Below are 16,542 nucleotides of genomic sequence, written 5' to 3' on the forward strand. Positions count from 1 at the left end.
GCGGGCGGGGCCGCGCCGCGGCGGGAGCCGTCACGTGACCCGCCAGGCCCGCCGCCGCGTGAGCGCGGGGCCGCCGGTCGCCGGTCCCGGCCACTCCGCTCCCGACGGCCCTTGCGCGGCCAGGTGAGGCGCAGCAGCCCCGCCCCGCGGCGCCGCCAGGTGAGTGGCGGGGTCGGGGCCCGGCGTCCCGGCCGGGGTCGTGCTGCGGGGGTGGGGGCGCCTCCGCCCTCGGTTCGAGGCTGGCGGCGGCTCTTCCGGGAGAGTTCCTGGAAGTCCCGCCGGCCGCTCCCACCGCGCCGGGCTCAGGAGCGGGCGCCCGGGCTGCGCGGGCCGGGCGGGCGGCGCGCGGACGACCCGCAGCCCCGAGCGCGGCCCACCCCGTGCAGACGCGACGTGGGGGCCGCCCGTGGGCCTCCGCGGGAGGCTCTGGGCGGGGGGCGGGACTGCGGCGCCCGGCACCGGATGGGGCCCAGCCCCTGCAGCCCAGGCATCGGTTGCTCCGGACGAGGGCGGGCGCGGCGTGGGCTTCGTGTCTGCGGCCTGGAGCCGCTGCCCTGCCCTGCTGGAAGCCTCCGCCCTGGGCCCCGAGGTGCCCGGCGAGGGCCGCGGCCTGCCCGGCACAGCCCCGCGGAGCCCCCGCGCCCGAGCCGCCGCGCCCCGCGCCCCCAGGGCGGAGGCTGGGCTGCGGAGCCCGGACAAAGCGGGCCTGTGGGGCCGGCCCCTCCCCCGCAGCGGCCCTGGACCTCGGCCCGCAGCCCGGACCGCTCTCGGCGCGGCTCCCACTGCTCAGGGCTGCCCCGCCAGGGTGGTGGCCTGGTAGGATTTCCTGCGGGAGGAAGCACTTTGGGGGTCACCGAAGGGCCACAGGGAAGGCCTTGGGGTTGACCTGACCCCCGCCCCCGGGAGGCGTCGGGGGCTGCACCCTGGAACTGGGGCCTGAAAGGGGCTGACATCCAGGAAGCACATGGGGAACTGAGGCCCCACACCCTTCCTCCTCCTCCTCCTCCTCCTCCTCCTCCTCCTCTTCCTCCCCTCCCCGCTGGCCTGGTCTGGCGGAAGGTTATTTTGGACCACTCCTGACCGGGTGGGGCCGGGTGGGTGGCCCTGCAGTCCCCAGGGAGCCCGGGGTTGGATGGCTGCCTGTTTTGTCAGATGGGCGGCAGGAGGCCCCAGAGGCCGCGTCCAGGCCCTGAGCTGCTCTAGCACTGCAGACCCGCAGGGAGTGGGCCGAAGACATGGCCCAGCCGCTGCCTTTAGTCCTCAACGCTCCCGAGAGGGAAGGGGAGCAAGAGTAAGTGCCCTGGGGCTGGGGGGCTGGGAGATGCCCGCGGCCGTGCCCCGCGCCCGTGCCCCGCGCCCCACCCCCCCAGGCCTAGCCTTCTAGAAAGGCCTGCGCTGCCCCAGTGAGCGCAGGAGCCTGGGTTCCCACGCTGGCTCCTCCTGCAGCCAGGAGCCCAGCCCCAATGAGGAGAGCGAAGTGCACGACTCCTTCCACCAGCTCATCCAAGAGCAGAGCCTGCGGGCAGCCGAGGAGGGGCTGGAGCTGCGGCCGCTCACCAGGACCCCGCGGGACCCAGGTGAGCCGGGCCTGGGATGCTGGCGGGGTGCGGGCAGCCCCAAGGCTTCCAGCCCTGCACTGTGTAGGCCTGGGGCAGTGTGGGGTGGGTGAGCGAGATGTCGGGTAATTGAGCCTTCCTTATTTAGGCCATGCCCACCAGACCCTCCCGGGGCCCAAGGGGGGCCCCGTCTACAGCGCGGCCACGCTCCGAGTCCTGGCCAGCATGCCCAGCCGCACCATTGGTAAGTGGGAGCTTTGCCCTTGTGCTCTCCTTGACCCCGGCACTGGGGTTTCAGCAGGACGCCTGCGTGTGGTAGAGCCCGGCCTGTCCAGCTCTTGGCCCACTCAGTCTGCCCAGAGGCCCCGCACCACCCCAGGCCAGCCTCCCTGGTGGCTAAAAATGACCTTGCAAGGCCTCGCAGAGGCCAGAATAGGCGCTTAGAGCGTGGTGGATTTAAGGCCTCCGGTAGAGGGCTTTCTTGGGCTTTGGTAAGGGCTGAGGTCTGGGAAAGCGTGGAGCAGAGAAGCATCATGAGAGGGAGGCCAGTGGGGCTTGGCCCCGCCCCCGCCCTGGCCCCATGGCCACCTGCCTTCCTAGGCCGCAGCAGAGGAGCCATCATCTCCCAGTACTACAACCGCACGGTGAGACTGCGGCACCGGAGCAGCCGGCCGGTGCTGGGGAACGTGACGCGCGCTGCCCGCCCCAGCCTCCGCCTCTATGACCTAGAGCTGGACCCTGCGTCCCTGGAGGAGGATGGTGAGCACACAGGGAGGCGCTGGGTCGTACCCTCCACAGGGAGGGTGCAGGGACCAGGAGGTGGCAGACAGGTACTTGGAAGTCTGGTGCACCCCTACCCCATCCTCCAGTACTGGGCAGCGGACCTGGGGGAGGCCCAAGCGTGGACTGGCGGTTGATAGGCTCGTTGTAGCTCTTAAGAAGCCCATGAAATTCATGGAGCCAAAGAAATGGATAAGCAGGCCAGGAAAGCTGATGAGGACAGCAGGGAAGGGCCCCTGCAAGGATGTATACTAAGCTTGGGAGTCTGAGAAAGAGAGGATCAAGGTTTAGGTCAGCTGCAAAAAAGTAAGGGGCTGGGAAGGTGGCTCAGTGGTAGAGCGCTCACCTAGCATGCATGAGGCCCTGGGTTCGATTTCGCAGTACCACATACACAGAAAAAGCTAGAAGTGGTTTTGTGGCTTTGGTGGTAGAGCGCTAGCCTTGAGCAAAAGAAGCTCAGGGACAGTGCACAGGCCCTGAGGTCAAGCCTCAGGACTGGGAAAAAAAAGCAAGACCTTCCTCCCCCTTCTCAACCAATAACCGGGTGTAGTAGTATGCTCCTGTCATGGCAGCTACAGTAGGAAGCCTCAAGTAGGTAGATTATAGTCTAAGCACATGCCTGTACCAAGAACTGTGATCAGCACTCTACCACTAGGTAAACAGCACTGTCAGAGAGAGCGAGTGAGAGGGAGGGGACATTCGAGAGTGAGAAGAACGTGGGAGGGAGCCTGGGAGCCTGCCTAGCCTGGAGGATTCTGGGAGGCCTCATGGAGGAAGTGCCTGGAGCAGAGGGGACATGTCCTGAGTCCACTCCTGGCTTGTCAGAGCCACTCAGCCAGTGTGGGGGCCTCCCGTTGCTGGGCGCAGGGCAGGGCAGCGCAGCGCAGCGCAGCACAGCGTGACCCGGCGCTGGGACCAGGAGAATGTCTCAAGCGAATGCTTTCCATCTACTGGTCAGTCTGAGAAAGTGGATTAGAGTAAATGTTGGGGTCCTGGAGCTCTTTGTGATGAGTTCTGGGGTACCCTGCTGGTGAGAGGCAGCCCCTGGTTCAGATAATGGGCCGGGCCGGGCCCTGCCTTCCTCTGCATGCTTGCGAGCTGGGTACAGCTGGGCCATGGTGGGGAGCTGGAGTTTTGGTGTTCCAGGAAGAGGCTGGGGACCTGATGGAGGGGGGATGGCTGTGGGTCGGGTGAGGGAGGGCAGGCAGGGGAGGACGGCGTGGACTGTCACTAGTCCAGACCTGGCAGCCACTGTACGGGCAGAGGCGCACACAGGCCTCGCCAGGCCTGCTGCAGGGTAGACAGTGGCCGTAGCTAGCCTGGACCCAACCAGCCTCCTTCCTGTTGGCAGAGAAGCGGAGCCTCCTGGTGAAGGAGCTCCAGGGCCTCTCGGTGGCCCAGCGGGACCACACACTCCGGGAGATGCCCCTGAGCCTGGCTGAGAAGCGCTGGCTGCGGTAGGTGTCCACCGCTCTGTGCCCACCCAGCCCACTTCCTCGGACGGCCCGAGCCTGCTGGTGGGTGATGGAGCCGTGTCCCGACGGCCCAGGCATTGATCTGTCTCTGCCCCCAGAGAGGAGAGCTGGGCCTCTCGGGGGAAGCCGAGGGGCCGGCAGGGCCGTGGGGTGTCGTGCTGCAGCCGGCTCAGATACGCCTGTATCCTGGTAGGAGCCTGGGGGCGGGGGTGGGCAGCCCTCCTCCCTGCTGCCGTTCTGTGTGAGGGGCCCTCCGCCGGGCCCTGTGCTCCAGCCCCGGCCGACTGCGCCTGTCACTCTCACTGCCCACAGGGGCTGCACAGCCTGGGGCTGCTGCTGCTCTCAGGCCTGCACTACGGGCGCCCGTGGCACTACGCCTTGAAACAGATCGGCGGCCAGTTCGGCTCCAGCGTGCTCTCCTACTTCCTCTTCCTCAAGACGCTCCTGGCCTTCAATGCCCTGCTGCTGCTGCCGCTGCTGGCCTTCATCGTGGGCGTGCAGGCCGCCTTCCCACCAGCCCCGCCGGACCCACCCCGCCCCGCCGCTTCCTTCACTGGGCTGGAGCTCCTCACTGGCGGGGTGCGGGCCCCAGCCCCACCCTCCTTCCTTCTCCTTCTCCCAGCAACCCCAGGTGGCCCTGGGCAGTTCCTCCCAAATGTCTGCTGACCCTTTGCTTCTAATGGTCCCATGCTCAGGAGCCCTGGGGTGGGCCTGGGTGGGGAAGGGGTGCCCTGACTGGCCTGGCTTCCTTGTAGGGCTGCTTCACCCACACTGTCATGTACTACGGGTACTACAGTAACACCACGCTGAACCAGCCGTGTGCCCCACCCCAGGATGGCAGCCAGTGCAGTGCCGGGGCAGGCAGCCTTCCCTACAGCATGCCCTTGGCCTACCTCTTCACTATCGGAGCAGCCTTCTTTATCACCTGCATCACGCTGGTGTACAGGTAGCTGACCTCTGACATGTGAGCACCATCCTGCCATCCATTACCTGTCCGTCAGTCTGTCAGTCCATCCACATACCCATCCACTCATCTATCCATCCATCCATCCATCCACCCATCCACCCACCCATCCATCCATCCATCCACACATCCATCCATCCATCCACATACCCATCCATCCATTACCCTGTCCATCCATCCATCCACACACCCATCCATCTATCCATCCGTCCATCCACACACCCATTCATCCATTACCCTGTCCATCCATCCATTACCCTGTCCATCCATCCACACACCCATCCATCCATTACCCTGTCCATCCATCCATCCACACATCCATCCATCCATCCGTCCATCCATCCATCCACACACCCATCCATTCATCCATCCACATACCCATCCATCCATCTATTCATCCACACACCCATCCATCCATCTGTCCATCCATTCATCTATCCATATACCTATCTACTCATCCATCTGTCATCCATCCACACAACCATCCATTCCTCCATCCATCCATCCATCAGTGCCTCTCTTATCCATTTACCCATTTATATACTCTATCCATCCACTGTTCTACCTACTGATTCATCCGTTTGTCCATTCAATTACCTATCCATCTGTCCATAAATCCATCAATTCACCTACCTGTTCATACCTCTCATATACTTCCACCCACCACCTATCTATGTACGCATCCACCTGTTCATCCATCCATTTTTTTCATTGACTGGTCTATTCATTCATCTACCACTGTCTACCTGTACACCCATTTGTCCATTTTTCCCCCCGTCTATTTCCACCTCTCTACCCCTCATTTGTATTCATCCACCCCCCCACACACTCATTTACTCTTTTTTTTTTTTTGTCTGTGTCCTGAACTCTGAGCCTGGTCTCTGAGCTCTTCAGCTCAAGGCTAGCACTCTACCACTTGAGCTATAGCACCACTTTTGGCTTTTTCTGCTTATGTGGTGCTGAAGAATCAAACCCAGGGCCTCATGCATGCAAGGCAAGCACTCTACCACTGAGCCACCTTCCCAGCCCCCATTTGCCCTTTTAACAGTCTACCCTATGGGTGTTCTGTGACCAGTCCTGGACAGAAAGGTACTGGAGCTTCGTGCCTGTCTCAGAGGAGCTTGCTTCCCCTGGGAGAGGGCAGAGCAGAGAACAGGGTGTCTGGTCGGAAAGTGGTGAGATGGAGCAGGCAGAAGCAGGGAGGGCTCTGTGGTCATTGGGTAGGCCGCGCGGAGGCCCCGAGGGAGCGCCCCGTCTTCTGTTGTCTTCGTGGGGACCGAGGTTGGCGCAGTGGTGAGTGAGGCAGTGTCTGATTGTTCGGGGCTGATGGAGAGTGGCCCGTGTCCGCAGCAGGAGGGCCCCGGGCTGCAGGGCGCGGGGCTCTGCAGGGGTGTCCTTGCGTACTTGTTCACCTCCTGCCCACCTCTGCCCCCTCCAGCATGTCCCGTTCGTTTGGGGAGAGCTACCGAGTGGGCAGTACCAAGGGCATCCATGCCCTTACCGTCTTCTGTTCTTGGGACTACAAAGTGACCCAGAAGTGGGCCTCCCGTGTCCAGCAGGACGGCATTAGGACCCAGCTGAAGGTGAGCAGCGGCGTCCAGCTTCACAGGACCCGCCCCGCCCCTCCTAGGCCCCGGGGACTCCTCCTGGGACCTGCTCTGAGTATGTTCTGGCCGAGAGCTCTGGCCGGGGCCAGCTGAGCACGCTGCTTCTGTTCGCTGGGGGTGTGCCGTGCTCTCTAGTCATGGCATGGCCACCGTGGGCTTGGAGTGAGGCTACCAGAGAAACACGCACAGAGGTCAAGTTCTTTTTTTTTTGCTGGTCCTGGGGCTTGAACTCAGGGCCTGGACTCTGTCCCTCAGCCTCTTTGTGCTCAAGACTAGCACTCAACCATTTGAACCAAGTACCACTTCTGGCTGGCTTATTGGAGATAAGAGTCTCATGAACTTTTCTGGCTTTGAACCAGGATCCTCTGATCTCAGCCTCCTGAGTAGCTGGGATCACAGGTGTGAGCCACTGGTGCTCAGCTTCAGGTTCTTTGCCTACGGTCGTGGGAGTTCTCGGTTCTTCCGGGGCTTTCCCACTGCGGTGGCCTGGCTCGTGGTGGCTCCTGTGGGTGCCCAGGGCAAGCTGGGCGCCCAGGGCCCTGCGCGGGATACCTGTGCTTCCCACGGCTGGCAGCGGCCCGGTCCCTTGTCCGTGCCCATGTGTCAGCTGTGGGTGACAGGGCCCTTCTGCCCTTACAGGAGCTGCTGGCGGAGTGGCAGCTGCGGAGCAGCCCGCGGGGCGCGTGCGGCAGCGTGCGGCGGGGGCTGGCGCGGGGGCTGGCGTGGCTGCTGTGTCTGGGGACCTCGCTGGGCTGCGCCGTGGCTGTGCTCACCTTCTCAGAGGTCACCATCCAGGTGTGGCAGGGCGTGGAGAGGGGGCCTGGCCCTTGAGCCCTGACCTGCCACCCCACTCGCCCAAGTTCCCACGCCCGCAGTCTGTCTGGGACCTGCCTGGGTTTGTCCTTTTGTTTTGGTCCCCTGCGTACTTCCTGTGTGGTTTCAACTGAGCCCTGGGAGAGCTGAGTGTTTCCGGCCAGGTGCTGAGCAGCTCCCCGCCCACGGGCTCCCTGTCACCTGTTTTGGTTGAGGGTGCTTCCTCTTCTGTGCGTGTGTGTGCAAGGTCTGGGCCTACCCCTGAGCTTCCTTTTGTGTGTGTGTGTGTGTGTGTGTGTGCGCGTGTGTGCCTGTGTGTGCATGCAGGGTCTGGACCCTGCTTCCTTTTCTTTTTTCTCTGTGCACATGTGTGTGCGCGCATGTGTGTGTATGCACACACATGCGCAAGGTCTGGCCCTACCTGAGCTTCTTGCTCGAGGCTGGCGCTCTGGTGGTAGGGCGCCTCCCAGTGAGCAGCAAGCATTAGCCAGTTCAAGTCCCAGTGTTGGATGAAAAAAAGCTAGTGCTCTACCACTTGAGCCACCGGTCCACTTAGGGCTTTTTGATGGTTAATTGGTGATAACATTTATCTTCCCGACTTTCCTGCCTGGGCTGGCTTTGAACCACGATCTTCAGCCTCCTGAGTGGCTAGGATTCCAGGCGTGAGCCACCAGCACACCCAGTTTTTTTTTGTGTGCATGTGTCTGCTAGTCTTGGGGTTTGAACTCAGGGTCTGGGCACTGCCCCTTAGCTTTTTTGCCCAAAGGTGGTGCTGTACCACTTGAGCCACAGCCCTACCTCCAGCTTTTTACTGGCTAATCAGAGATAAGAGTCTCACAGACTTTGCTCTTGAGTAGCTAGGATGACAGATAAGAGTCCCTGGCGCCCTTCGCGACCCAGCCCTCCCCTGCCACCCCTGCAGAGCCCTGGGACCGGCAGCCAGGAGGCACGATTGCTCGCCCTGCCCCTGGTGGTCAGCCTCCTCAATCTGGGGGCCCCCTACCTGTTCCGCGGTCTCGCCAGCTTGGAGCAGCACGAGAGCCCCGTACTGGAGGTGTATGTGGCCATCTGCAGGTGGGTGATGGGGCACAGGGGTGGCGTGGGGCTCCCTCCCCGGCCACCCCTGCGTCTGCTGCCCTGGCAACCCTCCCTCAGCCTCAGCACCGCTGGCCCCGCGCAGGAACCTCATCCTCAAGCTGGCCGTCCTGGCTGTGCTTTGCTACCACTGGCTGGGCCGCAGGGTGGCCTCGCTGCAGGGCCGCTGCTGGGAGGACTTTGTGGGCCAGGAGCTGTACCGCTTCACAGTGATGGATTTCTTCTTCACGCTGCTCGACACGCTGTTCGGGGAGCTGGTGTGGAGGTGAGGGCTCCTCCCACCTTGTGACCTCTCCAGTCCTCTGGGCCCCTGGCTGCGCTGGGCCTCCCCCAACAGCACCTGACAAGAGCTGCTAGATGGAGGCCGTAGGAGGCAGGAAGTGCCCTAATTCTGGATCAGAAAGAAAATGAAGTTCCAGCGGCGTGTGTTTAGTCAAGGTCTTATCTGTAGGAAACCAGCTGGGGCAGGCGCGCTGTGTGTGTGTGTGTGTGTGTGTGTGTGTGTGTGTGTGTGTGTGTGTGTGTGTGTGTGTGTGTGTGTGTGTGTGTGTGTGTGTGTGTGTGTGTGTGTGTGTGTGTGTGTGTGTGTCCGTCCAGCTGGGGCAGGCGCTGTGTGTGTGTGTGTGTGTACACCTCGTGATGCTGGGGATGGAACCTACGGCCTCAGACATACTGGGCAAGTTCACTGCCACTGAGCTAAACCCCCAGCCTTCGGTGCTCTGATGCCGGGCTGGCCTTGAACGTGAAGGCCCAGGAGTGCTAGGGAAGATGGAGGCCAGGCTTGGTTTACACACGGGCTGGAGTTCTCCACCACCTCAGCTGCATGGGGGTCAGGGCGGTATTATGGGGCTGTGGAGGTGACCTGGGACTTGTTATGTAGCCCAGGCTGGCTTTGATTTTTAAAATTGGTTAGTACTGAGGCTTGAACCCAAAGTCTGCTCTCATGCTCATCTTTTTTTTTTTTTTATTTGTTGTTATTTTGTCAGTCCTGGGGCTTGAACTCAGGGCCTGGGCGCTGTCTGAGCTGCTTTTGCTCAAGGCTAGCGTTCTACCACTTGAGCCACAGCGCCACTTCCAGCTTTTTCTGTGTATGTGCTGAGGAATGGAACCCAGGGCTTCATGCGTGCGAGGCAAGCACTTTACCGCTAAGCCACCTTCCAACCTTTGCTCGTGTTTCTCACTCATGGCTGGTGCTCTACCACTCAAATCAGACTTCCAGTCTGACTTTTTAAAAAGCTGGTTATTTTGGAGGCGGAGTCTCGCAGCCCTTGCTGGGTGGGCTCTCTGCACTCTGGTCCTCCGGATCTTGGCCTCCTGAGATCCAGCATTTGCTGCAGCCTCTTTGAGTTTAGGGCAGAGCCCGTGCTCATCCTAGACAAAGTGGGAGACCAGTGCCGTGTGGCTCCTAGAGGCCTAGGTGGCCCTCGGCTCTCCTGCAGGGCTCCGGGAGGGCTGGCATCCCCTGCAGGGGTGTGATTGGGCTCTCTGCCTGCCTTGACTCCCCCTTGGCCCAGGCTCTTCTCAGAGAAGCAGCTCAAGAGGAGGCGGAAGCCCGAGTTTGACATTGCGAAGAACGTTCTGGATCTGATTTACGGGCAAACTCTGGTCTGGTGAGGATCCCCCGCCTACTTCTCTCCCTCCTCCTGGTGGCCCGGCACCCGGCCCTTCCTGGGTCCCAGCTGGAGGGAGGGCTGGGGCAGCGGGGAGGAGGCACTGACCAGCTGTGCCCCCAGGCTGGGCGTCCTCTTCTCCCCGCTCCTGCCAGCCGTGCAGATCCTCAGACTGCTGCTGCTCTTCTACATCAAGAAGGTGACTGCCCTGCCAGCACGGGAGGGGCGGGGCGGGGCTGGGCTGGGCTGGGCTGGGGCCCCCCCGCAGCCTTTGGTTGGCTCCGGTAGCCCCTTCTCTAGGCTCGGGACCCATCCATGCAGCCGTTCCCAGGTGTCACTTGGCTCTGGGAAGGGACAGTGGGCATCCGTCTGTCCTCAGCTGTGTTGGCTTGGGCTGAGAACCGGGGCCTTTGGTTCCCGGCTGCACGGTGGGGATGTGATCTGCGGCTGGTGGAGGAGGCATGTGGGGCGTCAGTAGTGGGCAACGTGGTACAGACCTCGTCACTGGGAGTGGCCTTTTGCATGGGGCGCACGCGTGCCTCAGTCTCCCTTTTGGGGATAAAACTGTTGGCACAGCGACTCCAATCTTGGAGTCAGATTCTTGGAGAGCCTCCTGCGCATGCTCCCACTGCCCTGTGGAGGAAGGGGGTGGGGTCGCAGGTCCTTTCCCGGGCTCCAGGGTTCCAGGGCTCCAGTCCGGTGCCTGTCCCTTCCCTGCCCTCCCGAGGCTCTGAGGTGGGGGGGCCGTGGCCAAGCACAGAGCGCAGCCTTTGTCCACAGGCAAGCCTGATGGCCAACTGCCAGGCGCCGCGCCGGGCCTGGCTGGCCTCGCACATGAGCACTGTCTTCCTCACGCTGCTCTGCTTCCCCGCCTTCCTGGGCGCCACCGTCTTCCTCTGCTACGTCATCTGGCAGTGAGTGGCCGTGTTCACCACGCCCAGGCTCCAGTGGTGCTGGGGCACTTGGAGGAGGGGTGATGCGGAGGGGAGACGCTGCGGGAGGGGGGGGTCGCTAGGGTTCCCGCTCCCTTCCTCCCCTAGGGTGAAGCCCTCCGCCACCTGCGGCCCCTTCCGGACCCTGGACAGCATGTACGAGGCGGGCACGGTGTGGGTGCGTCGCCTGGAGCGGGCGGGCCCCGGCGCCTCCTGGCTGCCCTGGCTGCACTACCACCTGGTGGAGAACACCCTCTTTGTCTTCCTGGTGTCGGCCTTGCTGCTGTGGGTGCAGCTTCTGGGGGGTCCCGGAGGACAGCCTGGCACCAGGCCCGGGCCCTTCCAGCCTGACCACCCGTCTCCTGCAGGGCAGTCATCTACCTCAACATCCAGGTGGTGAAGGGCCAGCGGGAGGTCATCTGCCTGCTCAAGGAGCAGATCCGAAATGTGAGTCCCACCCCCATCTCCCCGTCCTCACCCCCCCCCTTTGGGACCTGGTCACCTGCTTGTGGGTGCCACGCCCCTCATCAGTGCCATCAGGCTGGCCTGGCTTCAGACAGCCACCCCCACTCCCCACTCCAGCTGGCCAGCTAGAAACACAGTCTTAGGGTTCAGCTCCATTGTGGGCTCCAGGACTTGTGAGGATCCTGAGGAATCAGCCTGGCTGGACAGCGTGCAGCGTGGTGCGAGGTTGAAGAGGAGCCAGGGGTTTTTTAAGTACTGGAGTTTGAACTCAGCCTTGTGTTTGTTAGGCAGTTGTTCTACCAACTGAGCCAAACTCCCAGCCCTTTATTTTTATTTTTTGTTGGTCAAGGGGCTTGAACTAGTTCTTTTACTCAAGGTTAACGTGCAATTACTTTAGCTACTTCCGGTTTTCTGATGGTTTATTGGAGATAAGAGTGTCACGGAAGCCGGGCGCTGGTGGCTCACGCCTGTAATCCTAGCTACTCAGGAGGCTGAGATCTGAGGATCTCGGTTCAAAGCCAACCCGGGCAGGAAAGACCGCGAGACTCCTATCTCCAATAAACCACCAGAAAACCGGAAGTGGCGCTGTAGCTCAAGTGGTAGAGCGCTCGCTTTGAGCTGAAGAGCACAGGGACAGTGCCCAGGCCCAGAGTTCAAGCCCCACGACCGACCAAAAAAAAAAAAAAAAGAGTGTCACGGACTTTCCTGCCCAGGCTGCCTTTGAGCTGGGATCCTCAGATCTCAGCCTCCTCAGTAGCTGGGATGCAGGTGTGGGCACAGTGATGGCTGGTTTGGATGGAGTGAGTGTCAGGAATGGGCCTGAAGCTTCTGTGTGCCGAGGACGCCTGAGGCGGCGTCCATCAAGCTGGCTGCGGGCGCCAGTGCCTGGCTTGTGCCTGTCCTTACTGTGTCCTGCCGGCATGGCTTCCGGCTGGCTCAAGGAATGGGCGCCTGGGGGCCAGCAGACCTGGGGACTCACCGGGACAGGCCGCCCTCAGCCTCCCCCTGGCCAGGGGCCCTTCCTCCTGCAGGAGCTGGGTGCCCATCCCAGTGCGTGCTGGGCCACTCGTGCCCTGCCAAGATGGCGTACAGATCTTCCCCGGGGACAGCAGTGCGGGCCTGCTGAAGGCTCCGGGCGCTGGGAGCTAGGACGAGCCGCTGGGCTGAGCAAGAAGGTCTGCCGCTGCGCCCCGTGTCCAGGGCAGGCCCTCCCCTGCCACTTCTGAGGGCCACTGTGGCATCTTGGTTCCGGGAGCGGCGGGGGAGGGGGGGGGCGGGGAGAAGGGGGTCCCATGGCTCTGCTGTCAGAAGCAGGCTTTGGGTGCAGTGGCTCCTGCCCAGGGTGGGCTTCAGGGCTTGGGGTCTGGCAGGGGGCATTGAGGGGCCTGGTAGGTCCCCAGCTCTGCCCTTGGTTTGTCTGGGCCTGAGATGGTGCCTTGGGGTGCAGTGGCCTCTCCTGCCTGTGTCAGGAGGGGACGGCGTTGGGGGGGCACAGTCAGGTTGCCTGGCTGCCAGGAACGGCTTCCAGTGGGGCCCTGGCTGCTCCTGAGCCTGAGGCCGCCGGTGTGCGGCCCCTGGTATTGGTCGGTGTTTGTGTGCCCTTGGTTTTGTGCCAAATACTTGGCAGGCGTATGTTTCACACGGTCCAAAGAGTGCCGGGCCCCGGAAGCCATGTCGGGAGCTGGAGCCTGGGCTGTGTGGCTCTGCTGGGGAGAAGTGGGGAGGGAGGGGGAGGAGGAGGAGCTGAATGCTGAGCCTTGGCAGCAGGACGGATGGGGGAGGGGTGGTTTGCTGGGCACTGCCCCCTTGCTCTCAGCCCTCTGATCTCCAGAGCTGAAGGGTGAGGTTTTGTATCATGTTAATTTAAACTCCTCAGCCCAAGACCCTCACACAAGCTCCACGACTTGTGCCGTCCAGTCCCTTGTGCAGATGGTGGCGCTGAGGTCAGAAGACAGGTCGTCTGCCTAGGGCAGAGTTACTAGTGACAGGACCAGCTTGAACGTCAGTCTGCTGGCTCTGGGTTCCTTACTATTAGGCCAGACATGGTTTCCTTTTTACCTTGGGCACCAGGAAGCTGAGATCACAAGTATGCCCATTTCTTGGCCTTTTTTTTTTCCTGCTTGTGAAGTCACCTCTCTGTTTAAGCCCCCCTCATGCAGTCTGGGACAGGCTAGCTCTGGGGGACCGTGTGACGGCACCCCTCAGTTCACGCACCCCTGTATTTTGTGTTTTCTAGGAGGGGGAGGACAAAATCTTCTTGATCAACAAGCTTCACTCTGTGTATGAGAAGAGGGAGAGGAGCAGGTGAGGCGGGGGGGGGGGGGGGGCAGGGCCAGCACCCTCCCCAGGAGGGCTGGGCAAGGACCGGTTTAGGGAGGAGAAAGTGGAAAGAAAGGCAAGCCTCTGACCCCCAGCCTCCACCACAGATCTGGTGGTGCCAGCCCTCCTGGGCACCTGAGGGGACCCCCAGTGTCTGGGCCCCGGGGCAGCCTGTCGCAAGGCCCTGTGGCTCAGCCGAGATGCAGGCGCTGGGTCCCTCCAGCACCTTCCCTGTACTGAGCTGGGCCTCCAGGGACACGGGGCAGGGCTGGCAGCGAGGCCTGGCTGTCATCCTGGCAGACGCTGCACACACAGCAGTGCACAGGGCCAGGCTCTGCTGGGCAGCCGGCTGGGCTGCCCCTCCGCCTCCGCAGTTCTGCCCAAAGCCCCGCCTCGCCCTCAGGACCAGTGATTCAGGCCTTCCCTGGACTTGGGCCCTGAGGCGGCCTGGACCCCGGGCAGGCCTCGTGTGCGCCCTTCAGGAGGCTCTGCAAGGCCAGAGCCTCAGTTCCTCTGTGTAGGTGAGGGCTTGGTACTCCCAGCCCCATGGCTGGCGTCTGTGAGGCTGTCCTTGCGTCCTGCTCTTTGCCGGCACACAGCTCTGCTGCCCACGGGGGTGGGGTGGGGGCTGTGGGGTTGCCAGTACGCTGGCCTGACTTCCCTTTCCTGCAGGGCCAGCAGGAACCAGGGGGCTGGCGTGTCCCCTGCCGCGCTGGCAGATGAGGGAGATGCTTGCCGGGATGGCGAAGGGCACTGCCGGCATGCCTGGCACCCCCGCTCAGCCCCACACGTCACAGCCCTGCAAGCAGAAACGTAGACTTGACCCCAGGCCGGTGCCCTGCAGATCCCATGGGCACCAGGCAGGAGGAGAAGCCTGCCTGCCTTCTGTGAATGGCGGCCTAGCGGAAGACTGGGGGCAGCGGGGGGGGGGGTGGGAGGGTTGGGGGGGAAGGAGGGGAGTGGGGAGAGTGGGCTCTATTTATTCCTGATTAAACCAGTTTGCAAACAGCGTCTTTTGGGAGAATGGACTCAGCACCTGGGCCTAGCCCGAGGTGGCTGCTGCATGTCCCACTCAGGCTACGGTGGTCTGTGCCCAGGGAGGATGTGGGAGGGGCACAGTGCTGGGGGGGGCTACAGTGAGTGGCACAGGGAGGAGGGGACAGCCTGTGTTCACAGTCCGCAGGCCCAAGTCCATGTCTGCAGCCACAAGCCACTGAGTTGGTAAGTGGCGCGGGCGGGCGGCAGGGGCGCCCCAGTCTCCCTGTAAGAGGCGCGGGCGGGCGGCAGGGGTGCCCCAGTCTCCCTGTAAGAGGCGCGGGCGGGCGGCAGGGGTGCCCCAGTCTCCCTGTAAGAGGCGCGGGCGGGCGGCAGGGGCGCCCCAGTCTCCCTGTAAGAGGCGCGGGCGGGCGGCAGGGGCGCCCCAGTCTCCCTGTAAGAGGCGCGGGCGGGCGGCAGGGGCGCCCCAGTCTCCCTTAGGTGGAGCCAGAGCCACTGCTTTCCCCCCCCCCCCCCGTGCTCACCTGGCGCTGCCTGCTCACGGGGTGCTGTGTTGTCCACGTCCAGTGGCACTGGCTGACACGAGCCGGTGTTTAACCGCTTGAGCCACATCTCTAGCCCAGCATTTTATTAATTGGAGAAGAGTCTTGTAGACTTTCCTCCCTAGGTTGGCTTTGAACTGTGCCTTTTCAAGCCTTAGTGCCTTGAATAGTGAAGATTACAGATATGAGCCACCAACACTGTCTTTAGTACCGTCCCCCCCTTTTTTTTTTTGCCTGTCCTAGGGCTTGAACTCAGGGCTGGGTGCTGTTCATGAGCTTTGCTTAAGGTTAGTGCGCTACCATTTGAAATAGCTCCACATCCAGCTTTCTACTGGTTAATTGGAAATGAGGCTTCCAGGCTGGCTTTGAACCATGACCCTCAGATCTGGCCTCCGATGCTAGTATGGGTGTGAGCCACTGATAGCCGGCTAGCACCACTTTTGATTGGCAAGTGATTCTACCGAGAGAGAGCGAGAGAGAGAGCGAGAGAGAGAGCGAGAGCGAGAGCGAGAGCGTGCGGGGCGCGCAGGAGCAGTTATTTGCAATCATTTGCAGTCAGCTTTGCAAAGCTGACACTGGATTGTGTGGGTGGCGCCATCCAATCAGCCCTGGGCTGTGAGGGTGAGGTTTCTGCCCCCACCTAGCCAGCACCGCCCCTGCCTGGGGCTCCGGCCTGGGCCGCTGTGCCATCCAGACTTCCTGTGTTGTCTTTTAAGTTCTGTTCTCGGCATCTCCGCGGGCTCATCCCGGGGGGAGGGGGGGCTGGGCGGGCTTGATCGGTTGGTGGCCTTGTATGTGGACTGTGACCTCCTGTCCCTGGACGAGGCGTCCCTCTGTGCCCACTCTTGACTTTGGCTGCACACGTGGGCCCTGTGCCTTCTTGGGGTTCTTCATAAGCTGGGGCAGATGCCCCTGGCCCAGGGGCTCCTGGCTTTCACTTCGTGCCAGCTATGAGGCTGGGCACACTTCCCTCACCAAGTCCTCGGAGAAGCACTAGTGCCCATGGCTTTTATGGTCCACGCCAGGGCCTGACGCGGTCTGCATCCCACCGGCATGCGCAGCTCAGTGTCACCAGCTCATCGTTTTCATCCTGAGCCAGGGCTTGCCAGCCACTTCCGCTTCCTCCTCAAGCCGTTCAGGCCCGTCTGCTTCCACCATCCACAAAAAGGCCGCTCTGGGCCTGCTGTTTCCTTCCTTCCAGGCACCGGGCCTCATGGCTCTCCTGCCTGCCCTGTCTTTGAACCGCGATGCTCACATCTTGGCCCGAGTGGTCAGGATTACAGGCTTGAGCCACTGGGGCCTAGCCTTGTGACTAACACCCACAGCAGGGCCTTGGTGGGAAGTGGTGGTCCTCAGTGCACCATGTGCCCCTGCCCTGCTGCCCCGGC

The 16,542-nt window shown here is 62.3% G+C and overlaps 1 protein-coding gene across 5 annotated transcripts; it reads left to right on the forward strand.

The window, feature by feature from the left end:
• The first annotated feature begins 45 nt into the window (after positions 1-45).
• On the forward strand, positions 46-14,534 carry Tmc6 (transmembrane channel like 6). Of its 5 annotated transcripts, none has more exons than XR_011366113.1 (20): positions 46-159; positions 1,153-1,291; positions 1,447-1,577; positions 1,705-1,800; positions 2,157-2,315; positions 3,688-3,793; positions 3,910-4,000; positions 4,124-4,390; positions 4,567-4,757; positions 6,214-6,358; positions 7,022-7,177; positions 8,118-8,269; positions 8,376-8,555; positions 9,805-9,900; positions 10,024-10,099; positions 10,681-10,814; positions 10,941-11,010; positions 11,201-11,279; positions 13,534-13,601; positions 14,289-14,311. XR_011366113.1 is itself a non-coding variant. In XM_069992889.1 (20 exons), the coding sequence occupies exons 2-20, from the start codon at positions 1,236-1,238 to the stop codon at positions 14,431-14,433; spliced, it is 2,505 nt and encodes an 834-aa protein (XP_069848990.1). In that variant the 5' UTR covers positions 57-159; positions 1,153-1,235; the 3' UTR covers positions 14,434-14,534. The 5 variants fall into 5 exon arrangements, 4 of the variants coding, with proteins under 4 accessions (XP_069848990.1, XP_069848993.1, XP_069848992.1 ...); XM_069992889.1 differs by having other exon boundaries at positions 57-159; positions 10,941-11,117; positions 14,289-14,534; XM_069992891.1 differs by lacking the exon at positions 46-159 and adding an exon at positions 677-816 and having other exon boundaries at positions 10,941-11,117; positions 14,289-14,534.
• Positions 14,535-16,542: the final 2,008 nt, after the last annotated feature.

The sequence above is a fragment of the Dipodomys merriami genome, unplaced genomic scaffold, assembly GCF_024711535.1.
Source record: "Dipodomys merriami isolate MVZ:Mamm:240054 unplaced genomic scaffold, mDipMer1.0.p SCAF_42, whole genome shotgun sequence".
Classification (NCBI taxonomy): domain Eukaryota; kingdom Metazoa; phylum Chordata; class Mammalia; order Rodentia; family Heteromyidae; genus Dipodomys; species Dipodomys merriami.

Excerpts from the sequence above, each read along its gene's own strand:
- Tmc6 (XM_069992889.1), top strand. The coding sequence starts at position 1,236 with ATGGCCCAGCCGCTGCCTTTAGTCCTCAACGCTCCCGAGAGGGAAGGG. Across the intron at positions 4,758-6,213 it reads TGCATCACGCTGGTGTACAG|CATGTCCCGTTCGTTTGGGG; the intron begins GTAGCTGACCTC and ends TGCCCCCTCCAG. Across the intron at positions 7,178-8,117 it reads TCTCAGAGGTCACCATCCAG|AGCCCTGGGACCGGCAGCCA; the intron begins GTGTGGCAGGGC and ends CCACCCCTGCAG.